Source organism: Quercus robur, chromosome 10 (assembly GCF_932294415.1).
Source record: "Quercus robur chromosome 10, dhQueRobu3.1, whole genome shotgun sequence".
NCBI classification, from domain to species: domain Eukaryota; kingdom Viridiplantae; phylum Streptophyta; class Magnoliopsida; order Fagales; family Fagaceae; genus Quercus; species Quercus robur.
In genome coordinates, this window is record NC_065543.1 from 55,532,112 (window position 1) to 55,559,915 (window position 27,804).

General features: G+C 32.9%; 3 protein-coding genes across 8 annotated transcripts in view; all 3 read left to right on the forward strand.

Annotated features, from left to right (window-relative positions):
* Positions 1–1,510: 1,510 nt before the first annotated feature.
* Positions 1,511–24,166, forward strand: LOC126701484 (uncharacterized). Of its 5 annotated transcripts, none has more exons than XM_050399601.1 (5): positions 1,511–1,698; positions 3,517–4,359; positions 4,876–5,034; positions 5,593–5,862; positions 6,423–6,455. In XM_050399601.1, exons 2-5 carry the CDS (start codon positions 3,538–3,540, stop codon positions 6,432–6,434), a joined length of 1,263 nt encoding a protein of 420 aa, XP_050255558.1. In that variant the 5' UTR covers positions 1,511–1,698; positions 3,517–3,537; the 3' UTR covers positions 6,435–6,455. The 5 variants fall into 5 exon arrangements, 4 of the variants coding, with proteins under 4 accessions (XP_050255558.1, XP_050255557.1, XP_050255560.1 ...); XM_050399600.1 differs by lacking the exon at positions 6,423–6,455 and adding an exon at positions 6,067–6,284 and having other exon boundaries at positions 1,512–1,698; XM_050399603.1 differs by lacking the exon at positions 6,423–6,455 and adding an exon at positions 6,067–6,284 and having other exon boundaries at positions 1,512–1,698; positions 3,531–4,359.
* Positions 19,281–24,166, forward strand: LOC126701487 (uncharacterized). 2 transcript variants are annotated; one of them, XM_050399611.1, is made up of 4 exons: positions 19,281–19,419; positions 21,392–22,248; positions 22,765–22,923; positions 23,487–24,166. In XM_050399611.1, exons 2-4 carry the CDS (start codon positions 21,412–21,414, stop codon positions 23,760–23,762), a joined length of 1,272 nt encoding a protein of 423 aa, XP_050255568.1. In that variant the 5' UTR covers positions 19,281–19,419; positions 21,392–21,411; the 3' UTR covers positions 23,763–24,166. The 2 variants fall into 2 exon arrangements, with proteins under 2 accessions (XP_050255568.1, XP_050255569.1); XM_050399612.1 differs by having other exon boundaries at positions 19,295–19,419; positions 21,406–22,248.
* LOC126701485 (uncharacterized) overlaps positions 19,366–27,804 on the forward strand; it is a 32,314-nt gene continuing 23,875 nt past the window's right edge. Inside the window, exon 1 of the mRNA XM_050399605.1 lies at positions 19,366–19,419. The gene's annotated coding sequence lies outside the window, so the exon portion shown is untranslated. The remainder of the gene's footprint in view (positions 19,420–27,804) is intronic.

Sequence of the window (27,804 nt, forward strand, 5' to 3'; positions counted from 1 at the left end):
GATTTTTTTTTATTTTTTTTTATTTATCACTAAACTGTTTTTTTTTCTCATCTTCATATTTCTCTCTCATATTAATAGTCAAGTATTAATACAACTTCTTTTTAAAATAAAAAATAAAATAAAACTACCATAAGTAAAACATATAAACCTAAAAAATAAAAAATAAAAAAAGTCTTATTACATGTAGAAAGCGTGTGTGAAAAGACTAATTTTAATTAAGATAGTCATTTAAAAACTTAAATTATATGAAATCTAAAAAATTATTTAAAATATATTACTGTAAAAAAAATATTCGAATATATGAACTTTTATAATTTCTTTATACAGGGAAAACTTTTTTTTTAAAGCACCAAAAAAAAAAAAAAAATACCGAACAAAGGATAAGCACAAATATAAATAAATGACTAAACGACAAATTAAGTAAAGAAGAAAAAGTCCTATCAAAAAAAAAAAAAAAGTAAAGAAGAAAAAGACAGAAAAGTTAAATTTAAAACAAGAAAACAAAGTTGTTACGTGTCACAATCCAATTTTCATCCGTGAAAAATGCCTGTCCTTCGTAACTATCTATTAACATTGATAAGATTGTCCCAAGTACTACCTTCTAAATGTTCACCACATCAAGTAACAGTACATCTCATTATTAGGGTCTATTTAGGTACGGTGTATTTTGTTAAAATTAAAAATTTATTATTAAAAGTATTATAGATAAAAGTTAGTTGAAATAATAGAATGAAACTTATAAATAGTACAGAAAATACAGTGAGGTCCATAAATAATAGTAAAAATAAGCTGAATAGTGAAATAATTTTCATTTTTAAATGGTATCCAAACGGAGGCTTAGTATTACCTATTAGCATCATAAGAAGTGGGGTTAGCGTAGATTATTTTTTTCTTTCATGAAAAGAAAAAATAAAGAAGAAGAAGAATCAAACCTTTCTTTTTTGGTTAGAAGAAGCAAAGTTAGAACATTGGTAAAATATTATTTTGGTCTCTAAATTTTATTAAAAATTTTATTTTCATAGCTAAATTTTAAGAAATTCATTTTTCATTCCTAAACTATTAAAAAATTCACATTTCGTCCCTATACTATTGAAAATGTTTTATTTATGTTTTTAAACTTTACTAAAAGTTTGTTTTTCATTTCTAAACTATTGAACAAAGTTCTTTTTTATCCTTTTTTTTTTTTTTTTTGTCTCTAAACTATTAAAAAAATTCTATACAAAGTTTAGGGATAAAAATTTTTTTTTAAAATTTAAGGATGAAAAATAAATTGTTAACAAAATTTAGGAACTAAAATAATATTTCACCTTACAAACATTATTGATGAATAATGAATATAATGCATTTTTGAACAATATTTTGACATATAATGGTGATATACAAATACGTCATCGCTGAGGCCATTCGCTTTGTCGTTTTCCTAAACTTTTTTTTTTGAGGAAGTCGTTTTCCTAAACTTGGATGTTAAGAAATTTGGAACGAAGTACTACGGTAACACGGCGTAAGCAGTGGCCTCATCCAAAACGAGAGTCGACTAAAATACTTTCTTTTGTTGGCTCCAATTCCAAAGGGCTCTGTCCACACACTGTATATTTTATATATAAGTCTTCAAATCCGTTGAAGTTGAACTCCTCCGTGGTTCTCTGTAATCTGAACTGCTTTGGAATCCGCTGCTTCCTTCCCCTTTTCTTTTATTGGGTACGCTCTTTCCCCTCTCTTTCTTTCACTATATATGTATATTTTTTTAGACTCAAAATAGTCACTCCCGAAGGATGTTTCGTGCTCCTTCCTCGTACAGAGTATACCAAATGTTCGTTCGCTTTTCTCTGTGAATGATTACCAAAGTTTTTTTTTTTTTTTTTCCTGGTATTTCAAAATAACCCACATGTAATTTGGGCATCAACATCAATATTCATTTAATTTACTAATTGCCCATTTATACTTTTATCAATATTAGTTGTTTCTCTATAGCCTTGTGTGGTCCAGGCCAGGAAATGGGAAACCATTGTGTAGGATAGGAAAGTGTGTTGGAATTTGGAAATTAGCTACCTTATCAGCGAGAAGACAATTTTACATTCACATGCAACACCCCCTCGACCTTCTCAAAAATTCTCAAGTACTCATTAAAGAAGATAATTTTACAGGGCAACACTTTTATTAAATAATAATGGGTCCCAATTACTAGTACATTGTTTTTGCACACAACTTTGCCGAATATTTAACCAAAAAAAAACTTTGCCGAATAGCATTGAAAAAAAAAAAATGATGATACGAAATAGGACTCCAAAAGGAAAAAAAAAAAAAAAATCCATGTTTATGTGCCTACTGTAGCACCTCACCAGTCGGCCTCTTATTTACAATTTTTTTCTCTTTTTATCAAAAGTTTTCAATCTAAAAAAAAAAAAAAAAAAACACCCGAGTTTTTGCTATAAAACATTTTCAAAGCATTCATAGCATTGAATCACATATACAACTTCATAGGTTGCTATATTCTTAACATTTTGATGTTGATTTATTTTTCTAATTTATTTTGAAGAGTTAAAGTACATGTTTAAATTGTGTTTATTTAGATTAGTCCCTTGATTTAATTGTTATTAACTATGGATTTATTTTTTATTTTTTATTTCAATGCTATGAAATAATGAAATATATATTTGTAGTTAATTAAGATTATGGAGAACCCAATTATAATAATACGTCCAAGTCAAATTCTAAACAAGCTCATATCGAAGTAGATTTTGCAATTGAGTAAATTAAATTAGAAATGAAAAAATGAATTAAAGTATAACATTTTATATTAGATTATGTATGGTAATTACTTTATCATATTATTGTATATAGTTGTTTATTTATTTTGTTATTAGTATCGATTAATATTTCATAGATTAATTATAACTTCAATCTTGCCCCCCTCGACCTGAAATCCTTGCTCACTGCCTCCAAAAGAAGAAGAAAGGGTGATTAGGAAGGGAGCTTAGAGAGGGAATTGAGGAGTTTGCATCAACAAAAGCTCAAGATTGTCACTTTACCAAACTAATTAATTGTACAACAACTAGTGACTAACTAACAAACTATTCTTGGGGTTGTCTTGCCCTTTATTCCTGATATTATCCATGCATACACATGATTTGGTATTTTCACACGCCCTTCTCAGTTGGGTTGAGCTGGACTTGTTGCACTCGATTTGGGTCATTATACAAGTCTAATATATTATAGACAACTTCGGCCCTTGCCTTTTTTGTGATTTCCTTTATTTTGTTAGTTTCCCCTAACATGGATAGAAACGGACTGCAGGAAGGACACAATTTCAAATTATAATTATAATCTTGACTGATATTGCCAATTCTGAGACAAACAAGTTGTTTAAGTCCTTCATGCTCTCTCTTGTGTATCACTTACCTTATCTAATGTTGTTTAGTCATATTTATTTACTTTACATGTGGGTTTCACTTGTTTTTTTTTAGAGATGATTGTTGAGCTTATTATCTGAGAATCTTTGGTTTTATTTTATGACAGTTTGTTTTGGGCAGAAAAAAAATGCTTCACTGTTTTCGAGTTCCGTTGGCAATACTATTACTGGCATTAAGCATAACAAGCTCACATGCTTTCCGGAAATATAGACATCCTAAGATAAAATCTTCAGTTTACCTATCTCCTAAGTTTGTGCTGGATCAAGGATCAGTGGTGGACAAATATTACTACAACATTGACTTCCCAAGAGGTCATATTGCTATCAAGGGTTTCAATGCTGAAGTAGTTGATGAAGCAGGGCATCCTGTCCCTCTTCACGAAACTTATCTCCATCACTGGGCCCTTGGAAGATTTCATCAACGTCTAAATGCAACAAATCCCGAGCAGGATTATATTTTCGTGAGGAACAGTGGAATATGCCAGAATAATTCTGTTGGCCAGTATTATGGCCTTGGATCTGAAACCCGAGGAACAAACACAGATGTTCCAGATCCTTTTGGTATAGAGGTTGGTAATCCTGCTGATATTCCTGCTGGGTATGAGGAGAGGTGGTTGCTTAATGTCCATGCGATTGATACTAGGGGAGTGGAAGATAAGTTGGGATGCACTGAATGCAGGTGTGATCTATATAACGTTTCAAAGGATGAATATGGCCGGCCCTTAAGGCCAGATTATATAGGAGGTTTAAGATGTTGCTATGATCACACTCAGTGCAGATTGAGAGAAGTCTCTGAGGGTGCTAAGAGAAACCTTTACATGAGATATACGGTGAAGTGGATTGATTGGGATGAATTTATTGTGCCTGTCAAGATTTATATATTGGATGTCACTGATACTTGGAAACAATTGGGCAATTCAACAGGACAAAGTTCAGAACATGAATGCCATGTAAGTGAACTTCTCTACAATTATATTATACTCTCCTAATATATTGATATAAACAGTATTTGTAATTACTGATCTCCCTCCCTCCCTCTCTCACACACATATACACTTCTGAATAAGGATATGAAGGTTGAAATTATATTAAGATTGGCTATATTACAATTTTGGTTCGTGAAATATATGTTCATTGCAACTTGTTCTCCAGAGTTTAGAAAGTTACAAATTAGTCTTTTATTTATTTTAATAATGTAAGTTAATGGAATAGGTGTCTATTTCCTGAGAACTTGAGCTTTCCTCCTCTCTTTTAAGAGTAAATTTTTGTTAGAGCTGCATCTTAGTGAGCTTTCTGTTTTTTAATATCTCACCCTGAATCATCTTGAAGTGTAAGTTTCAAAAATCAAGAAGTCGTACAAAATTCAAATTTCATTCGACCAACCTGTATTCTGTTGCATTGTTAGTATTTTTTGTTAATTCAATACTCTTTCTAAGAGACTCAATAACAGAACTTCTTTGGTACAGGTTGAGTATGACGTTGAGTCTTGTAGTGCATCTGGTATGGCTGATAATAGGTGCACTGACTCCAAAAGGATAAGCCTCGTTTTCCCAACTGGTGGCTATATCGTCTACGGTGTGGCCCATCAACATTCGGGGGGTATCGGTTCAACTCTTTATGGAGAGGTGATTCAACACTTACCTTTTCTGTTTGTAGCGATATGAGTGCAACATTTCTTAATGTCTTTGTTATCTGCTGTGCCAGTTATGATCTCTTGTGAAATATCATACGATTTACCCTATTTGATGATCTTCTATGGAGATTTATCAGGAATTGTCACTCTCACAATCAAAAGTAGTTCACACACATTCATATTTTCTCCGTACTTTGTGTCTCTATATATTTATAACATCGACTAGATAGTTGGATTTGTTGCAAGAATCTTTTTAATTTAGTTACACTGAATAACCTTTTGTAAAAATATTTTATAATTCACGACAAAATCTCATGTTGTATTAGGCTGTGAACTTCATGATCTGCATGTGCTCTATATACAATTTTTTTTTTTGGGGGGTCAAAATTTTATTGTTCCTCTAGTTCTGGATTAGTTATTTGATTCTATCTTTCCTTTCAATCATCTAGTTCCACACATCTGTGAAAATTATGTGAAAAGTTTTGTCATATTTTGAGGAGTTTAATAATGTAACAGCTTCTTTTGCTCATGCTTTTGTGTGGAGTTTCAGGATGGACGGGTTTTATGTTCTTCAATACCAACTTATGGACAAGGGAAGGAAGCAGGAAATGAGGCTGGTTATATCGTAGGAATGTCCACTTGTTATCCTCAACCCGGCTCTGTCAAGATAAATGTTGGGGAGACTCTGATACTGGAATCTAATTATAGTAGCGCTCAGAGGCACACAGGAGTCATGGGGCTCTTCTACATTTTGGTTGCAGAGCAATTGCCAAAGCCTAGGCTTTCCCTACGAGTTCCAATTGCAAAGCAAGTTAATAAGGTATAAGCATTTGCATTGATGTAGAATGCAAATGATAATAAATGCAGTCTGATTGACAAGGATCAATGGATGCGTTGATCAATTATATTTCACCTATAGTGAAGTTTCTTCAACAATGCATAGCAACATTATATCAATAGAAATAAGGCTGCGGGATTCTTAATGAATTGAGATCAGACCTCTAGAGTTTATTGGTTCTTTCAGGGTTGGGAGTAGCAGTAGCTGTTGCTGCCAATGTTTGCGAACTTGAGAATGATACAAAATATGGTAACCAGTCACTTGTGATGTTATTCCATGAATACTTTATGTGCCTAGTCCCCACTAAGAGAGAGAGAGAGTACTACTTGTATAATATATGTAGAATCCACCACCTTTTTGATATATAAAAATAAATTTTACAATAAGTAGTGTAACTTTTTGAAGCAGTGGTTTCAAGTTCTTGTTATGGGTCTTTCTTCGTCTTGTTCTTCTTACGTGATTGCTTTTCTCCCTTTGTGTTGGATTGCTTTCTATGATGTAGCTGTAGATGTCATGAAGTTCTTTTTAATTTTATTTTCAAGGTATATGCATAGTGGAGATCTGGCAAGCAGTCACTATTGTGGAGGCCCCCGAAAGAAAAATCGAATTCTTAGGTTAGGTCACACATTTGGTCTTTGGCAATGAGACTCTTTGTGTGTATGTGTTTTTAGGATAAGGTGTGTGTGTGAGTTCCTTTTTCTTATTTTTTAATTTAGGATTTGCCACCATTAATTGGTTTTATATTAGGTGTGATTAGTCACCTATAGGTCTAATCCATTTTAAATTACCTAATTAACTAAACCAATTTTAAGGGTTTATTAATTAAGGTAAACCAAAGGTCTCGAACAAAAGATCTTGAATTCGAAAGTTCGGTTATGTGTGATGAAGGTGTTAGGCACCCCATAACGTCTATCCAAAGAATGAATAGTATCATATTTTAATTTATCTCAAACGTTATCTTTTTAGTGAAGAAATAAGATACTTGGCATTTTGGTTATTTATATATATATATATATAAATAATTCTCACATTCTAATTATAAATATATATAGCATATGAAGGCTAAATTTAAATACGTATAATTAGCATGCGAATAAAATATTTACTACATAACTAGTATGTGGATACTAAATACTATGCAAAAATACATTACAACGTAAAAATAATGGAAGAGGTTTGGAAGGAAAATACCTTGTCATCATCCACCACATTTTCTCATTTTTACCATGCAAAAAAGATGACAATGGAGATATGTTAGTGCCAAAGAAAAGAAATGGGCCATTTAAACTTGATTAGTGCCTATGGGTTCAATGGAATTGAACTATAGCACAAATCCCTAAAGATGCAATCCTAAGGAAAGTTTTAAACAACAATGCATGGGCAAGTTTGAAAGAATTTTTCTTTGAAAATGTTAACCTTACTTTATTTTCAAAAGGAAAATTTCGGGAAAAAAAAAAACATTTTTTTTATGAAGAAAAATTTTGTTATTTTGAAAGAGAAGGTTTTATTGTTCTTTTTTTAAAAAAAAAAAACTTTCATCATTTTTTTGAAAGAAAAGGTCTCTTTTGAACAAGCAAAATTTGAAATAGGAGACAAATCACGAAATGTGAAAAGGGGTTTCGGAAAGAGTTTTTTTTTTTTTTTTTTTTAAATAACAAAATGCCATTTTTAGGTGGAACCCAAAAAATTTGAGGTGCACTAAGTTTACCCTTTTCTTTTTTTTTAAATCATTTTTGTAGAGAAAATCTAATTTTAAGAAAACAAAAGAAAAGTGGGTTTCAAAGGACTCATGGGTTTCTTTAGGAAAAAAATGATTTGATTTTTGAATATCCCATGGTTTTATTTTAAGAATATGGTTTGAAGAAAAGCGTTTTATTTTGAAAATATTTTTCTGTAAAAAGAAAAGGGTAATCTTGAAAAAGAAAGAATTGAGAAAAAACTTTTGGGAAATTTCATGAGTTTTTTCCTTTTGAAAAGATTTGAACCAAAGATCCCATGATTTTTATGGTGGAAGGGGAATTTGTGTTGAAAACATTTTTTTGGTAGGGAAAATTTATTTTGAATGTAACACCCCATAATTTTATTACTTATTTAATTATTATATGTAAATTATAAGGAGGCCTACAATTAAATGGATTAAATTGATTTGGGCCTAAGACATAAAAAATAAGATAAATGCTATGGGATATGAAGCCTAAGTGAGGTGGCATAAATAAAAATACGGGCCTTGATAACCCTGGCCTTTTACCTTTTAAGTTACACGTGTATGTATATAAGAAAGTTCCTTTTTGTTTTCAGTTGCAATACACTATTGAGTTGTTTCTTTTCTTCTCTACGGCTATGCACAAGTAGTTCAGGTATGGTTTGTCTTGCTCTAAATTTAAAAAGTTTGAATAGTCAATAGCTAGCAATTGTCATGAACCTAGACTATCATTCTACTAATAGAAAATGGCTCCTATAATTGTATTATATTAAATAAGGAAGGGTCAATATGTCAGGAAAGGGCCACAACTTTGAATTTGTGCCTAATGGAGTAATAGGCTTGGACTTATCAATTCAAGTTGTCACCATGTGAAAGGGAAAAGGTTGCTTTGTGAATTATATAAAATTGTTTATAGTCTCACTCTTTTCACCGCCATTGACTTTGTCCAAATAAGTGTCCAACAGTGTCCTTATGCTTTACGGCATCAAGAGAGTTATGGGTCATTGGGAGAATGAACTAAGATATATGTAATATACGGCTTCTATTATTAGATGGATCAGACATACATCTTTCGGCCTAAATGGAAGTCTTATTTTACTTGAATCTATCCCATACATGTGACCTTGCCATTAGGTTCGACCTATATTGAAAGTTTATTGATATATATTAATTTCCTACTTTAAAAAAAAAAAGAAAAAGAAACAAAAGGGAGAATAATCAGATATGCATATTAGATTGATCAATCAAGGTTATATTATGTGTATTCTAAGAATTGTAGTAGTCTATATGATGGCTAGACATGTAATAAAATCCTAGAGTTGCATAGAGTTGTAGTACAAACATGCCAATTAATAGATAGTGAGAATATGTGAAATAGAACAAGTTAATCAAAGATTGAAAGTGAATTTGGATAGTTAAGTGTATAGATGAAATTTTTTGGATATATCAGTATTGTCTAGGACAAAACTGTTTAAGCGTGAAAACAGAATTTTAAGTAGGAAATTGTATATTGATGGACCTATCTTTGGTGTTGCTAGGTTCTAATTCTGCTGATTTGTTGTGATTCAAGGGAGGTTGATTTCTTTTATTTTGCAACTAAGAGGTAAGTGGTGTTTATTAATTTTGGGGGTTTTCCCAAAACAGTATTGATTATTAAACTATTTTATATCAAAGAAATATGTTGATATTCCATATATAAATTGATATTTTACAAATGTTTGATGTGCACATTGACTATTCGTTTTATGAAAAACCTGTGAGACAACCTGGATTTATTTAAACTTGTATGTGTGAATATATCTTTATATTTTTGAGAATCATAAGTGGATTATTTTTGTGAGCACATTGAATGTGTTTTGAAAACCTATGGCAAGTCGTGATTAGAAGCTCAGTATTGTATTTAGTTCTTAGTAAGGGACAATTATACTGCAGCCAGTTCTTAGCAAGGGACGGTCCCAGAAAAAAGGGACAGTGCACATTTGATAGCTCCTTAGCAAGGGAGTATGCTATTGAGGATCCAAAAAGGAAGCACCTTAGCAAGGGAGTGTACCTTTAGGTTCCAAAGAAGCCATCCTTAAGAAAAGGGATGTAAAGGAGGTTCTAATACTAAAAGGGGACAGCACAACCCTGTCAACGGGGTGTAAACGTTAACCACGAGAAAAGTCTAGGAAATTATTTATATGATGGTATTGGTATATGTATTATGATGGCTCACAATATAAAGATATTTTTTTTTATATGAAATATTTGATGATAAAATAATGGTGAGATACAAGTTATGTATTTGTTATAAGAATTATTTATTTGAAAGGTTTGTTTCCACACTCCAATGTTAGTGAATTCTACTTATTGAGTTATGTCACCCCCTTTATTTTCCTCTTATAGATACATTAGAAGGATTATTATAGTAGAGATTCTTGGAAGACAATAGTTGCGAATTATTTTGTGGAATTAAGGATTTTATTATTATTATTTTATGGCATTAAACATTGTACTAAAGAATTATTCTGAAGATGTTTTGTCTTTGGTGGATTAGAACTCTGACATTTGTGATGAGATTTTAGGTTGCTGGTTTCTTTTATTTAATATATTTTTTTTATGGATTATTTAGATTGAATAGACTTTTATTATTTATGATTTTGGGGCGTTACGTTGAAGAAAAATGATTTTAAAAGAAAAAGATTCATGAGTTTTATTTTCAAAAGAAGAAGCTTGGGTTCCAAAAATCCTATGATTTTTTTTTTTTTTTGGGGGAAAAGAAATGTTCATTTTAGAAACCTTGCTTATTCAAAAGATTTATTTTATCATATTTTTTGAAAAGAAATTCTAATGTGATAAAATAAAAAAAATTTATTTGAGGAAAGGAAAGAGATTTTTTTTTTGAAAAATACTCGTTATTTTTGGATTCAAGAAGAAATAGAAAAGGATATATTTTTTTAGAAATGAGATTTTAAAAGGAAGGAAAAGATTTTAAAGTTTTCATTTTTGAAAACATCTTTTGAAAATGGCAAGACTTAGGTACAGTACTTAGGTGCTATTCCTTAAGTTCCCCTCTTAAAATTCTATCATGTGGATTTTTTTTCATGGGATGAAAGTATGTTTTTTAGTTAAATAGCCACATGGCAAAATCTTAAAAGGGGAATCTAAGGAACAACACCTAAATTATTGTATCTAAGTTTTGTCCTTTCGAAAAAGGGAATGAAGTTTTTTTTTTTTTTTTTTTAAAAAAAAATCATTTCCTTTTGGAAAAGCATACTAAAGGAATTTTTTCACCCAAGTTATTAATTTATGGCCACATTATTAATGGGAAAAGGTAAAGAGCAACAAGCCAACAATAGTAAATAAGTTCTATAAATTTAAAGACAATAAAATAAAGGCAACTAAATAAAATTGCTAAAAATTTAAATGACAAGGAAAAGTAAAGTACTTGAATTTAAATGACAATAAAAGCAAAGTGCTTGAATTTAAATGACAATAAAAGTAAAGGTTGATTAATTTTATTTTATTTTAATAATGATTCCTCTTAAATAAGCTTTAATCTCTTTCAAGCCTTATGGGTTTTTGGTTAAAAAGAGATGGGAGTTTTAAGCCATTAACTATTCTACAGACAACATACTCATATTGTGCTTTAGTTAAGGTTTAAAGCTCATTTAAAAGGAATAGATAGAAAATCCTTTTTTCCTTAGGTGAGGAGGTAGTAGCGCATGCACTCACACATGTGCACACACACACACACACACAGAACAATAGGAATAAAACATGCAATAAGCAATAGGGGAATGGGGATTAGCAAAATGTAAATGGGATGACAATAATGTAAAGGGGAATGGAGAAGAACATTAAAGTAATTGGGATAACAACAAGATAAATATATGAACAAAAATGTAAAAGGTTCTTGGATGCCAAGAAGAGATGAGATTTCTTCACCCTAAGGGTATTTCTCATATTGTGTTAGGACATATTTGTTTCACTTGTTAGGAACATATGTCACTACTTTATGTAATTGGCCTATCCTTTAACAAAATGCACTTTACTTGTATTTGGGTAGATTTAGGATGTGTTTAAATACTTCAAGAAACCATGTTTCAAGATCAAGTGTTGAAGCCTTCAAGTCTGTCCAAGAAAACAAGTTGATAGTGCAAATTTATTAAAACTTGACAGTTGGCTCGAAAGCTGCATCTATCGAGCTTAAGAAAGCTGTTCAAAGATTGTTGTGCTCGACACCTACTCGACACCTCCTATCTGTCGAGGTTAAGAATTTCAGAATTCAAATCTGATTTTCTTGGGATCCATGAATATATCTTTGGGCCATCTTTTCTCCTAACCCTAGACATATAAAAGGATTGTTTTAAGGGCCATCAAACAGTTCACAAGTTGCACAAGCATTGAGCAAACTCTGTTCAAGCAAATTGTGACCGGAGACGAAGTTCTTGCCCTAGTTCATCTCTTTCTCTTGAAGAAGTTGCTGTGTATATGCACCATAGGATTTTATGACCAAACATCTTCTTGATCTTCATCGTGTGGATGAATTGAAGAACTTTGCAACCAACAACCTTCTTAGTTGGTGATTGAAGTCACGTACTGGGATCCGCGCAATTGGTTAGTCATGTACTTGGGAGTCGTGCATCAGAAAAGGGAACTGTCACTACAGAACAAGTTCAATTAGGTATTGGGGTAAGGGTTCAACTCTAGGTTGGTAAGATACTTGGGATTCCTTTACTTGTAACCGCTTGTTGTGATAATGGTGGAGTTTCGGGAGTGGTGACCTGAAAATCATCCGGTGGGATTTTTGCCGTTAGGTTTTCCCCATTTGTAAACAAATCACTGTGTTATTTATTTTCTGCTGCATACTTAGTTTATTGGTGATTTGTTTGTGCTATCACGTGTTTGCATGATAAATTGATTAATTAATAACTTGGCTAATTAATTTCTATCACCAGGGGTCATTCAATTTGTGGCCTATCATATTGGATCTAGGTTATGGTTCAATACCTATCTAGGAACTTAATAACAATATTACAATCAACAACAAATAATGAAAGCCTAAAGAAATAGATATACAAAACCACAGCAACAATATGCTAGGAATTTAAAGCAATAAAGTAAGAAACAACAAGTAAAGAAAAGGAATTTCATATATAAGATGAATGATGTTTACATAGGAAGAAATAGAAAGAGGGGGATGGGCTACACCATCCCTACATCTTATCCACAATGATTACAATAAAGATGAGAGGGGCTGAATTTTTGTGTTGGGTTTCCTAAAGAGAGGAGAGATAAAAATTTTCAGAATTTTTCTAGGGTTTTTAGTTTCTTCTAATTTTTCTAGTATTTTCTATATTTTTTTCCTCCAAATACTCTCTCCAAACTTTCTCTTTTTTACAAAAATTTTGGGGGGGGGGGGTATTTATAGAGATACAAGAAAAATGGGAGGCTATGTGATGGTGTACACCAAGTTTAGCTATTTCATCTTTTTCTTGGTTTTTGGTCTGATCTTTGCACAACTGTTTGGAGGCCTTTTTGAACTTCGATTTCTTCAAACTTTATATCCCTGCAAAGCTCTAGATTTCTAGTTTCCATAGGTTCTAACTTTACGAGTTTGGAGCTATGGTTGTCAAGATATCGCGTCCAAAAGGGAGGTGACGTAGTGTGGGAAATTCTTGTGACGTTTTTCCTTAAAAAAATTATTCCTTCAAATCCATGGCAAATATCATCGAGCCCTTTTTGTGAGAGGTGGTCGAGATCTCATACTTCAAGCTAGTTTAGATGGATCGCTCCAATTATTTCCCAATCGGAATAGTTGTTTGGGAAAATTTGGTCCAAAAACAGCTTGTTTGACCTGGAAAAAAGTGAAACATTTAATTAGGGTTTTAGTGTTATGTTGATATTTCATCCGTTTTAACTCTAATTTTAGCCCGTGAACCATCGTTTTGAAGGGAAAAATATAACCTACGAGATGGTCCAAAATTCAATCCGATCAAACGATCGGATCAAAAAGTCAACTTTTTGACCATACCTGGTTGGGGCTTTTGGTCTTAATTGCTATCAGAGGGATTTTAAATGTTGCAACCCTTTGATCCACTATCCAATCATGTTGCATTTATTTGTTACCCTTTTTTGGCTGTGAAACTTGCAATTTGCACCACTCTTTTTTCGAACTTTGGCATTTGTTTTGATGTGTGAATCGGGGTCGGACAAAATACGGTATCGACAACAGTGAGATAGATAAGAGCGTCCTCATCATAAATGACACTTCGTCATTCACCATCAACCTCTCTTATCTCTGGCCATTCTTAAATGATATTTATATTTGTTGGACCTGTCACCACTTATGATATGTTTAAATTGAGGAGGAGGGAGGAGGAGTAAAGTAAAGTTGGCTAGAAATTAGCCTAATTTTTGGCCAATTTGGCTAATTTTCGGCTAACTCTTCTCTACTCTCCTTTACTCTCCCCCACTCCCCCCTTAATCCAAATAGACACTTAGAGATATGCGAGCCTTGAATGGTATGTCGAAAAAAGTGATAAATTTTTTTGTCATCCTATGATGTTAATGTCATTTTTTAGGACCATGTAGGGATGGGATTTGTGTTTTAGGAGTTTAAGGACTGCTAATATCAAGTGCACTTTTCTTTGGAACTATTCGTTTGTGTAAAATTGAGATGCCATTGCAATCATGAATATTAGGATACACTTGTGAGTGAAGTTCCAATAACTTTTCAAGTTTTTGGAACATTTGAAGAAACATATTTGTTTGTGTAAAATTGAGATGTCATCACAATCATCAATATTAGGATACACTTGTGAGTAAAGTCATACATTTAATAAAAATGACAAGAGTAAGTGAATTATATAATATAGTTGGCCACAAGTCATTGGCTTAAGTGGTGCCTGTATATGTTTTATATCTTTGGACATACCAACTTTGACCTTACAAATAGGACAATTTCTTTTATATCCCTCTAAATTCTAAAATTCCATACTCTTACCAAATCCCAAGCAATAATTGACCTCAGTCACTGAATTTACCATTCCTTTTTTCTCTAAGAATTGAAATTATTATTGCACATTCCGTACACACATTATTTTTTGAACTAAAATCATATCTTGAAGTCACAATTTCAGTTCAAAAAGTTTTGAATTGAAATACTGAGTTTTGAACTGAAATCGTGACTTTAAGACACGTTTTCAATTCAAAAGCCTAATTGGGTGTGCTTTGTGTGTAATATGGTAGTGTGCAATAGACATTGCCCAATACAATTCAACCATCCTTAACACATGAAATCAAATCATTCTTTTCAAGCTTAGGTTAGCGATAAAATATCAAAGTTACTTTAATTCTTAATTTCAAAAAGGAACAAATACATAAAGTTGGTCCAAAAATTATTTTATTAAAATTTGTATTTTGCAACTTGTACGCGCCAAAGGCGAGGCTATTGGGTTGGGCCTCACTTAGGCTCACAATCTATTTGTATTGTGGGCTTGAGTTTCCTACTTTGAGTTGTTCTCGGCACAAAGACTTAACGAATTTTTCTCTCCCTCACTGGACCATCCCCCCCTCTCTCTCCTTTAACTTCTCATATTTATAGCCCAAAATTAGTGGAGAGACAATGATTACTTCCATGGTTAGTGCAATAGGAGGTCCAATGTCGTTAATTGTAAGTGGGTGTTTAGGTGGGAGTGGGGTGTGGTGAGAGTGGCTTTGGAAATGGTTCCCACGTCAGTAGATATGCTCGGCAACGATATTCCTCAAGGCACTGCTAAGCATACAAGAGATGGTATCCCCGAGCGCCTTTCTTCTTGCTCGGGATGTGGTTTGCCGAGCAAGGCTTGGGTGGCGGAATAGGGTGCGTGCTAATTGAGATTATCTACTCCTTAGGCTTTTGGGTAATATGAGGCCTGGGATTGTGGCTTTTATGGGCTCGGGCTGGGGCCTTAGGTAGAAAGAGGTTGATGCCATGGGCCACATTGTTGAGTCAGCATTTAAGGCCCACCTGGGCTTGGGTATCACAGTGCCGTACACAACTCATAATTAAACATTTTATATTTTTTAACATGTGCATTTAGCATACCTATTAATAACCCCAAATTATATATTACAATTGAAAGTAATTATACAATAGTCTAATAGCATGATAATGTCGTATTTACACATCTTACATAATAGTAGATCTTATTAATTAAATTTATAGTGTGACTCGTCATTCATGTGAGAGGAGAAAGTAAAACGTTATTGTATTTATAATTTTAGGGACACAACTAACTGCACACCTAATTGAACAATATGTTGATATGTGCAACTGTGGGTAATAGACACTTTTTGCTCATTTCTATATACATGGACCCATAACTTTTTAATCAATTACTCACAATCGCATAATAAGTCAAGGAATAGTGAAATTGGGTGTGAAAATGGGCATGACCATATGATTGTTATTGAAACAAGAGGCCCCAAACTGAATGAAATTTATACATGGGAAGGTTCACTAGTATTTTTTTTTGTTGTTTTTTTTTTTAATTAATTTTTTTAGATCTAAGATAGAAATCTACTTTAACCTAATCTAAGTGTATATGTGTGTAAAATGCCATTTGGAGACTTGAACCTTAGGCCTTTATCCACCCCACTCCTTAAGAACTAATACTTATGGAGTAACCATTACGCTAAGGGTACACTAGTATTCTAAAACACGTGACCTTAACATAACAAATTAATAACCTACAAAAAAATCAGAAAAGAAAAGAAAAGAAAAGGCCAAAAAAATTAGAAAAGAAAAGGCTAAAGGGAAAGGCATCAAAGAAATGAGGAATATTTAATCCAATATATATCTTCTTTTGTAGTCTAGACTCCAGAGGTTGATAAAAATAAATAAATAAGGACTTAATTGAGAATTGAGATGGTGAAAATAGGGTTCAAATAGACTCATAGAGAAGTTAGTGTGTAACGTAATGTGAATGAAGTAATGATGTTGACTTGAAACGTTGAAATTAATTACTATATCTGAGATTTGAGGTTCCCCTAAACTAAAATCTAAAAAGGGTTATACACATGACCTATCAACCTCAACTCAAACCAAATCGTCCATTTCCCTTCCCCGAGTCAGCAAAAGAGCTTGGCCACCAAAATTGCTGCATTCAAAAAAGGTTTCTCTCTAAATTAGTTTGGAAAAAAACCCTTCAAACTTTTTTTATATCTTTTGTTTAGATGTGAAATTTCAAAATCTAACTGTTAGATTATATGTTCTTATCATATCATCTATGCTTGCAAAATTTCAAGAAGATCAAAGATTAATAGCTATAAAATCAATGACATGTTTAAATATCAATTTTTTGTGGTAAAACATTATACATAAAACATAAGTTTGTTGATTAAATAGTAAATAAAACTCGATTTGAATGAAATTTGACATGCGTGTGAAGAACATAAAAAAAAATGCAGTCTAATGATTAAATTTTCAAAATTTACATTTAGTAAAATGATATATGAGGAGTTTGAACTTTGAAGGGTTTCTCTCCAAACTAATTTGGAGAGAGACCTTGTTCGATAAGGATGGATATATGGGTTCAAGTTACACCTGGTGTAACTTGACAAGAGTTACACCATTTGTATACCGTAGATTTGTAATTGATCTAATGGTTAAAAAAAATAGCATTAAATGCTAATTGACTTACACCTCATTCAATTAATTAATAGCAATTTTGTTTCTCTTTCCTTATTTATTATTTAAAACTTTTTACATATTTTCATTTTTTTGCCAATGACTTTACAAATATATTTGCAATACTTTTTATTTTTATTTTTTTTTGGTTGAGTTCGTACTACTTTTTTTTTTCCTTTCTTTTAAGCCGGTCATACTTTTATAGTATTATCAATTGTGAATATATATCTTGTCTCCTTAAAAATAAATAAATGGCTAAGTGTTGTTTAATGAGGTTTTAAATAAATGGGGGAAACAAAGAAGAAGAAGTAATTACAACAAATGAAGAATTAAGTACATAGTTCCTTTTGATTAAAAACTGTTTGCTTAAAATCTACGACTCTGTGGGAAAAGGCACTACTTCATTACCAATGAAGAGTTGCATCAAACTATATCACTATGTTACTTGGGATCCTCGTCCTTTGTCTAAGTCCTTATGAACGTGATTCCTGATAACACAAACACAAAATAAAATATGCTAAGGACCACCAAGCTTCATATCCTTATATTGGATCTGGAGGATTTGATAATTGGAGGCATATATAATTTCCATGAAAAATCTAAACGTAACCAAAGCAGAAAACAAAAAAAAAAAAAAAAAAAAAAAAAAAAAAAAAAAAAAGCCAATGAACTTTGGTCCAGTTGATAACATCCGTTTTTTTGTATAGTTTTTTTTTTTTTTTTTTTTTCAAGTATAGAAATGCAAGTTCTTAAAAATGGCAGTATCCCTTTAATCAAGTGAAAAACAATAATTAAGGAGAGAGAGAAAATGCTAGTATTAATTATGAATGAGATGGAAACCAATAGCATTTAATGCTATTTTTTTAACCATTAAATCAATTACAAATCTACGGTCTACAAATAGTGTAACTTGAACTCATCTCTTTACATATATATATATATATATATATATATATAAGAAATGCTATGTTCACAACATTTTCACAACGAATCATAAGTGGTTAGTTGTTATCAATTCAAATTTGAACTTACCACTAAGATTACTTTTTTGCCCTAACAATAACATCCAACTTGTCACTTAAGATTTGTTGTAAAAATGTTGTGAATATAACATTTCTCTCTCTCTCTCTCTCTCTCAACAATAACAACCAATAACAACTTGCCGCTGAGGATTTGTTGTAAAAATGTTGTGGACATATTATTTCTCTCTCTATATATATTCATGAGTTTTGTCTGAACTGCATTCTCTTCTGTATGACTATTATGTCTCATGTTCATTAAAAAAAGAAAGAAAAAAACTCAAAATTACAAACCTCGTTTTTTCCTTTATAGAAATTAGTTGTGTTCTCATATATGTCCTTGTAATTGCCTTTGTATTTGTTAGTCCTCCTTAGTAGATCACAATCAGTTTCAAAATAAGAATAAGAATCATAATCAAACAGCCTTTCCATTACAATAGAAATGCCGTTTCAATTTGACTATTATGTTTGAGTTTGGTTCATTTAGTAATCGAGCCTAAATTTAAGGATTTAACTTGGCTTTTTTTTAAAATAAATAAATACAAACAAAGTTTTTTCCCAAATCAAGCTTGAGCTGTTTATAAATAGTTTGGTTCATTTACAGTAGTATTTAGTGGTAAGAAATCCACATTGCCCTATCATAGGTGCTTGCATGAGTTGTGAGATTCAAGTAATAGCACGCTTCATTGTACTTGAATGGCACCTATGGTATCACCTATTAGTGTCACGGGACACGGGATTAGTGAGTCCATACTAGAAACCCCATTTTCCTCAAAAATAGAGTAAAAGTTAGAAACATTATTGATGAATTTTTTTAATGAAAATTGAATATAAATAATGCATTTTTGAAAAATATTTTGACATATAATAGTAATATACTAAATATGTCATCGCTTAGGCCATCGCCATGTCGTTTTCCTAAACTTGTATGTTAAGAAATTTGGACTAAAGTAAATAATACCACGGTAACATGCGTAAGCAGTGGCCTCATCATTTCCATTTCCAAAACGAGAGTCGAGAAAAATACTAGGCTCCAAAGTCCAAAGGGCTCTGTCCACACACAATGTATATTTTATATATAGTCTTCAAAGCCTTTGAATTCCTCCGTTGTTCCCTGTAATCTGAAGTACTTTGGAATTGGCTGGTTCCTTTTCTTTTATTGGGTACGCTTTTTCACCTCTCTTTCTTTCACTATTTTTTTTTTTTTTACATAAATCATCTAGGGAACATGGTTCGCCGATCCAATTCTATTCAATAAATCAGCTTATTGGTTAACCTGGGATCGATGGATCATTTTAATCCTTATGCCTGTATGTTTGGTATTTAGAGTCGAAATAGTTACACCCGAGGGATGTTTTCATGCTCCTTCCTCGTACAGAGTATATCTCTGTTTTTTTGTCTTTTTTTTTATTAATTGAGAAACAGAGTATATCAAATGTTCGCTCGCTTTTCTCTGTGAATGATTACCATTTGTTTTTTTTTTTTTTTAGTATTTCAAAATAACCCACATGTAATTTGGGCATCAACATCAAGATTCATTTAATTTACTAATTGCCCATTTATATTTTTATCAATTTTAGTTGTTTCTCTATAGCCTTGGGCCGTTGTGCGGTCAACCATTGTGTAGGATAGGAAAGTGTGTTGGAAATAAAAGAATTTACTTCATTTGAGGTAGTCAAGAAAGGGTGATTAGGAAGAGAGCTTAGAAAGGATTTTGCATCAACAAAAGCTCAAGATTGTCTCTTTACCCTACTAATTAATTGTACAACAACTGGTGACTAACTAACAAACAAATCTTGGGGTTGTCTTGCTCTTTGTTCCTGATATTATCCATGCACACACATGCTTTGGTATTTGCACACATGTCCTTCTTAGTTGGGTTGAGCTGGACTTGTTGCACTCGATTTGGGTTCATTATACAAATCTAATATATTATATAGATAATTTCGGCCCTTGCCTTTTTTGTGATTTCCTTCTTCTTGTTAGTTTCCTCTAACATGGATAGAAACGGACTGCAGGAAGGACACAATTTCAAATGATAATTATAATCTTGATTGATATTGCCAATTCTGAGACAAACAAGTTGTTTAATTCCTTCATGCTCTCTTTTGGTACCGCTTAATACTGTTTATGCTATGTTTGGTTGGAGTTATTTTGGGATGATGAAAAAAAAAGTGGAAAATAGGAGAGAAAATAGATAGGAAGGGTGTTTGGTTGAAAGGAGGACGGGAGAAAATTGATGGAGTACTACTATTTTCACTCCAATTTTAGTGAGTTCGGAATGAAAATAAGAATGAAAATGAAGAGCGAAAGCTCATTGGCATTTTGGACAAAATTAACCTTCCATTTTGAACAAAAAATTGAACTAGCCAATGCCACGCTCACAAGCTCATTCGCGCTTCACCTAGCCATGTTCAAAAAATTGAAATTTTTTTTGTCTTTTTTCTCTTGGCTATTAACCTAGCCACGATCAAGAAGTTCACATTCTTCTTTATTTATTTAGGTTTCTTTTCACGCCAGTTTTTATTTATTTATTTAAATTTTGAGAAAACAGTTTTGATTTTTAAAATTCTTGTGACTTTTTATTATACCTTTTTTATGAAGTATTCATTGATACCTAAATTTTTAATAATAATATAATGTATTACTTTTGTTTTATCACATAATAGTAAAATTTTACCACTTTTTTATCCCTCCAGCCAATGGATCCGTAGTCTTATTTATTTATTTACATTATGTGTGTGTTTGTATTCAGCTTCTGCGTTTGGAGCTGCGTTTTGTTCCCTCTTTTTTTTTTTTTTTTGGTTTTTATGCGTTTTGGAGTGTTGCGGTTACTGTTCAATGAACAGTAACCGCAAATGTTGACTTTCTGCAGTGAACAGTGCAAATATGCATTGTTCATGGATCCACAAATTTCATTTTTTATCAATTTTTTCATTAAAAATAGGTCCCACAGCACTATTCACACATTTAAAAATTATTTTGCTACAGTGTTTTCAGTTTTCAGTTTTCAGTTTCAGCAAAATAAGTTCTATCCAAACACACCCTATATGTGGGTTTCACTTGTTTTTTTTTTTTTAGAGATGGTTGTTGAGCTTATCATCTGAGAATCTTTGGTTTTATTTTATGACACAGTTTGTTTTGGGCAGAAAAACATGCTTCACTGTTTTCGAGTTGCGTTGGCAATACTGTTACTGGCAACTTGCTCACATGCTTTCCGGAATTATAGACATCCTGAGATTAAATCTGCAGTTTTCCTATCCCCTAAGTTTGTGCTAGATCAAGGATCAGTGGTGAACAAATATTACTACAATATTGACTTCCCAAGAGGTCATATTGCTATCAAGGGTTTCAATGCGGAAGTAGTTGATGAAGCAGGGCATCCTGTCCCTCTTCACGAAACTTATCTCCACCACTGGGTCCTTGCAAGATATTATCAACGTCTAAATGCAACAAATCCTGAGCATGATGACCACAAACATAACCAACCTGATCGTATTCTTGTGAGGAACAGTGGAATATGCCAGAATAATTCTGGTGGCCAGTATTATGGCCTTGGATCTGAAACACGAGGAACAAACACAGATGTACCAGATCCTTATGGAATTGAGGTTGGTAATCCTGCTGATATTCCTGCTGGGTATGAGGAGGGGTGGGTGCTTAATGTCCATGCAATTGATACTCGGGGTGTGGAAGATAAGTTGGGATGCACCGAATGCAGGTGTGATCTATATAACGTTTCAAAGGATGAATATGACCGGCCCTTGAGGCCGGACTATATAGGAGGTTTAAGATGTTGCTATGATCACACTCAATGCAGATTGAAAGAAGTCTCTGAGGGTGCTAAGAGAAACCTTTACATGAGATATACGGTGAAGTGGATTGATTGGGATGAATTTATTGTGCCTGTCAAGATTTATATATTGGATGTCACTGATGCTTGGAAACAATTGGACAATTCAACAGGACAAAGTTCAGAACATGAATGTCATGTAAGTGAACTTCTCTACAATTATATTATACTCTCCTGATATATTGATATAAACAGTATTTGTAATTACTGATCTCTCTCCCTCCCTCTCTCACACACACAGATACTCTTCTGAATAAGGATATGAAAGTAGAAATTAGATTAAAATTGGCTATATTACAATTTTGGTTGGCGACATACATGTTCATTGCAACTGGTTCTCCAGAGTTTAGAAAGTTACAAATTAGTCTTTTATTTATTTTAATAATGTAAGTTGATGGAATAGGTGTCTATTTCCTGTGAACTTGAGCTTTCCACCTCTCTTTTATGAGTAAATTTTTGTTATGGCTGCACCTTAGTGAGCTTTCTGTTTTTTAATATCTCACCCTTGATCATCTTGAAGTGTAAGTTTCAAAAATCAAGAAGTCGTACAAAATTCAAATTTCATTCGACCGATCTGTATTCTATTGCATTGTTAGTATTTTTTGTTAATTCAATACGCTTTAAGAGACTCAATAACAGAACTTCTTTGGTACAGGTTGAGTATGACGTTGAGTCTTGTAGTGCATCTGGTATGGCTGATAATAGGTGCACTGACTCCAAAAGGATAAGCCTCGTTTTCCCAACTGGTGGCTATATCGTCTACGGTGTGGCCCATCAACATTCGGGGGGTATCGGTTCAGCTCTTTATGGAGAGGTGATTCAACACTTACCTTATCCGTTTGTAGTGATATGAGTGCCACATTTCTAATTTTCTTTGTTATTTGGTATGTCAGTAATGATCTCTCGTGGAATATCATACGACTTACCCGATTTGATGATCTTCTATAGGGAGTATCAGGAATTGTCACTCTCACAAGCTAGCAAAAGTAGTTCACACGCATTCATATTTTCTCCATACTTTTTCTCTCCATATATTTATGACATCAACTAGATAGTTGGATTTGTTGCAAGAATCTTTTTAATTTAGTTACATTGAATAACCATTTGTAAAAATATTTTTTAATTCACGACAAAATCTCATGTTGTGTTAGGCTGCGAACTTCAACATGATCTGCATGTGCTCTATATACATTTTTTTTTTTGGGGGGTCAAAATTTTATTGTTCCTCTAGTTCTGGATTAGTTATTTGATTCTATCTTTCCTTTCAATCATCTAGTTCCACACATCTGTGAAACTTATGTGAAAAGTTTTGTCATATTTTGAGGAGTTTAATAATGTAACAGCTACTTTTGCTCATGCTTTTGTGTGGAGTTTCAGGATGGACGGGTTTTATGTTCTTCAATACCAACTTATGGACAAGGGAAGGAAGCAGGAAATGAGGCTGGTTATATCGTAGGAATGTCCACTTGTTATCCTCAACCCGGCTCTGTCAAGATAAATGTTGGGGAGACTCTGATTCTGGAATCTAATTATAGTAGTGCCCAGAGGCACACAGGAGTCATGGGGCTCTTCTACATTTTGGTTGCAGAGCAATTGCCAAAGCCTAGGCTTTCCCTACGAGTTCCAATTGCAAAGCAAGTTAATAAGGTATAAGCATTTGCATTGATGTAGAATGCAAATGATAATAAATGCAGTCTGATTGACAAGGGTCAATGGATGCGTTGATCAATTATATTTCACCTACAGTGAAGTTTCTTCAACAATGCATAGCAACATTATGTCAATAGAAATAAGGCTGCTGTATTCTTAATGAATTGAGATCAGACCTCTAAAGTTTATTGGTTCTTTCAACGTTGGGAGTAGCAGTAGCTGTTGCTGCCAATGTTTGCGAACTTGAGAATGATACAAAATATGGTTACCAGTCACTTGTGATGTTATTCCATGAATACTTTATGTGCCTAGTCCCCACTAAGAGAGAGAGAGAGAGAGAGAGTACTACTTGTATAATATATGTAGAATTCACCACCTTTTAGATATATAAAAATAAATTTTACAATCAGTAGTGTAACTTTTTGAAGCAGTGGTTTCAAGTTCTTGTTATGGGTCTTTCTTCTTGTTCTTCTTACGAGATTGCTTTTCTCCTTCTGTGTTGGATTGCTTTCTATGATGTAGCTGTAGATGTCATGAAAGTCTTTTAATTTTATTTTCAAGTTATATGCATAGTGGAGATCTGGCAAGCAGTCACTATTGTGGAGGCCCCCAAAAAGAAATATCGAATTCTTAGGTTAGGTCGCACTTTGGGTCTTTGGCAATGAGACTCTTTGTGTGTATATGTTTTTAGGATGAGGTGTGTGTGTGAGTTCTTTTTTCTTATTTTTAATTTAGGATTCACCACCATTAATTGGTTTTATATTAGGTGTGATTAGTCACCTATAGGTCTATTTCATTTTAAATTACCTATTTAACTAAACCAATTTTAAGGGTTTATTGATTAAGGTAAACCAAAGGTCTCGAACAAAAGATTTTGAATTCGAAAGTTCGGTTACGTGTGAGGGAGGCGTTAGGCACCCCATAACGCCTATCCAAAGGATAGTACCCCATTTTAATTTATCTCAAACTTTATCTTTTGGGTTAAGAAATAAGATACTTGGCTTTTTGGTTATATATATATAACTTTTTTTTTCTCACATTCTAATTATAAATATACATAGCATGTGAATAAAATATTTACTACATAACTAGTATGTGGATACTAAATACTATGCAAAAATACATTACAACGTAAAAATAAAAGAAGAGGTTTGGAAGGATAACACCTTGTTGTCATCCACCACATTTTCTCAGTTTTACCATGTAAGAAAGATGAAAATGAAGATATGTTAGTGCCAAAGAAAAGAAATGGACTATGTAAACTTGATTAATGCCTATGAGTTCAATGGAATTGAACTATAGCACAAATCCCTAAAGAGGCAATCCTAAGGAAAGTTTTAAACAACAATGCATGGGCAAGTTTGAAAAGAATTTTTCTTTGAAAATGTTAACCTTACTTTATTTTCAGAAGGAAAATTTCGGAAAAAAAACATTTTTTTTTATGAAGAAAAATTTTGTTATTTTGAAAGAGAAGGTTTTATTGTTCTTAAAAAAAAAAAAAAAAAATCAAATTTTGAAGGGAAAGGTCTCTTTCGAACAAGCAAAATTTGAAATAGGAAACAAATCACGAAATGTGAAAAAGGGTTTCGGAAAGAGTTTTATTTTTTATTTTTTATTTTTTTTAATATATAACAAAATGCCATTTTTAGGGGGGAACCCGAAAATGTTGAGGTGCACTAAGTTTACCCTTTTCTTTTTTTTGAAATAATCTTTGTAGAGAAAATCTAATTTTAAGAAAACAAAAGAAAGGTGGGTTTCAAAAGACTCATGGGTTTCTGTAGGAAAAAAATGATTTGATTTTTGAATATCCCATGGTTTTATTTTAAGAATATGGTTTGAAGAAAAGAGTTTCATTTTGAAAATATTTTTCTGTAAAAAGAAAAGGGCAATCTCGAAAAAGAAAGAATTGGGAAAAAGCTTTTGAGAAATTTCATGTGTTTTTCTTGTGGGGTCATAGAGTCCAGTGATATACATCCACCTTTTGTACTGGGCTTGAGGCTCATGCCGAGGCCCATAATTGCATATGAAGAAGACAGTGGTGATTATGGCAACTCAGGAAACTGTGTCGAGGACAACTCTGTCCTCGGCTAGCCAAAGCCGAGGTAGAAGAAAAGTGATTTACCGGCAAAGACAATCTTTCAAAGCACTCCAAGGAAAAAGATAAGTACAACAAATAAACACACTGGAGCATGGCGGTAGAGCAATTTCAGGAAAAGCTGCTACCTCCACATTAAATGCTCCACAACTAACACTCTAGCCACATTAATGTGGAAATGATACCTGAGCAGTGGCTTTTCAGACTCACTAATACTACCTAAGAGCTTTGGGAGGAGGTTGATGTGACAAAGACCAACAACAGCAAATCTAACCTGCACGTGTATGGTGGAGATGAAGGAGGAAAGCAGTATATAAGGAAGAAAGAGCTCTGAGAAAAGGGATCGGAGATTTTATCAGAGAAAATACTGTAGCAATCTGAACTAACTTTGTAACCATTGTCACTGTCACTCAAGAAATAATAAGTTGAAGCTCCTCGGACTAGTTCTGAGGATTGAATTGCTTGCTCAAGTCCATATTTGTTTTACTTATTCATTCTTTAAATCATCTTCAACTGTTTTTATACTCATTAAAGCCTAGTTCTTCTACCCACTCTCTACAAATTTATTGTATTGGGTTTGAATTCACTTATCCCTTAGAAATAGTGCTCAAACCCAGTCCCTACATTTCCTTTTGAAAAGATTTGAACCAAAGATCCCATGATTTTTATGGTGGAAGGGGAATTTGTGTTGAAAACATTTTTTGGTAGGGAAAATTTATTTTGAAGAAAAAGGATTTTAAAAGAAAAAGATTCATGAGTTTTATTTTCAAAAGAAGAAGCTAGGGTTCCAAAAATCCTATGATTTTTTTTTTTTGAAAAGAAATGTTCCTTTCGGAAACCTTGCTCATTGAAAAGATTTCTTTTATCATATTTTTTGAAAAGAAATTCCAATGTGATAAAATAAAAAAAATTTATTTGAGGAAAGGAAAGAGATTCTTTTTTTTTGGAAAAATACTCCTTATTTTTGGATTCAAGAAGAAATAGAAAATGATATATTTTTTTAGAAAGGAGATTCTAAAAGGAAGGAAAAGATTCCAAAAGAAGGATTTATTTTTTTGGAAGAATATTTTGAAACAAAAGAGAGGGTTTAAGGGTTTCTGTAGGGATAAAGGCCTAAATTATATATTGGGCCTTGGGCCTTGGGCCTTGTCCGAGAACATGGGGTGATCCGAGGACGAATAAATAGTAGTGGATGATTTAAGTTCAGAGTCCCATGAGTAGGTTACAAGTGGGAAGGTAGGCCGAGGAGGAATATCTCCTCGGATAAGCCAAGCACAGGTCAAATGTATATCCTAATATTCAAGGTGACCTTCCAAGAAATTTCAGTGATAGGGACGATCATAATGAACGTACAAGAGGGAGGGGAGCTCAGAAATATCTAAGAGAAAGCTGCTACCACCGCATTAAATGCTCTGCAGCTAACTTTCTGGCTACATTAATGTGGAGAAGACCCCTAAACAGTGCTACCTTGGCTACCTCAACTCACAGAGGGACTGAGGGGGTGTCTGATGGGACAAGTACTCAAGTGGAGGCCTGGATGACCAACAGGTGGAGGGCCAAGATTGTCTAAGGAGAACTATATAATAGAAAAGACCCTCCATGGAGAGAGGATCAGAGAAAGGAAGAGAGAAACACTGTAGCAATCAGGAACCAACACTGTAATCAAACTTGTAAGGAATATATAAGAACTGATCTCCTTGGACTGTGCCGAGGATGATTTTCTCTAATTTAATTCAATCTGTTTCTTTGTTCTTGTTAACTGAGCCCACTTTATTTGTGGTCCAACTCATTTTAATCCAGTTTTCCAATCCATTCTCTACAAATTCATTGTTTTAGGTTTTTTAGGCCTAAGTCCATCCATCGTTTGGGCTAGGGACTCAAAGTTGGTCCTTACAGTTTCATTTTTGAAAACATCTTTCGAAAAAGGGAATGAAGTTTTTTTTTAAAAAA

Coding starts and splice junctions, on each gene's coding strand:
- LOC126701484 (XM_050399601.1), top strand. CDS start 3,538: ATGCTTCACTGTTTTCGAGTTCCGTTGGCAATACTATTACTGGCATTA. Junction 4,360..4,875: donor GTTCAGAACATGAATGCCAT/GTAAGTGAACTT, acceptor TCTTTGGTACAG/GTTGAGTATGACGTTGAGTC. Junction 5,035..5,592: donor GTTCAACTCTTTATGGAGAG/GTGATTCAACAC, acceptor GTGGAGTTTCAG/GATGGACGGGTTTTATGTTC.
- LOC126701487 (XM_050399611.1), top strand. CDS start 21,412: ATGCTTCACTGTTTTCGAGTTGCGTTGGCAATACTGTTACTGGCAACT. Junction 22,249..22,764: donor GTTCAGAACATGAATGTCAT/GTAAGTGAACTT, acceptor TCTTTGGTACAG/GTTGAGTATGACGTTGAGTC. Junction 22,924..23,486: donor GTTCAGCTCTTTATGGAGAG/GTGATTCAACAC, acceptor GTGGAGTTTCAG/GATGGACGGGTTTTATGTTC.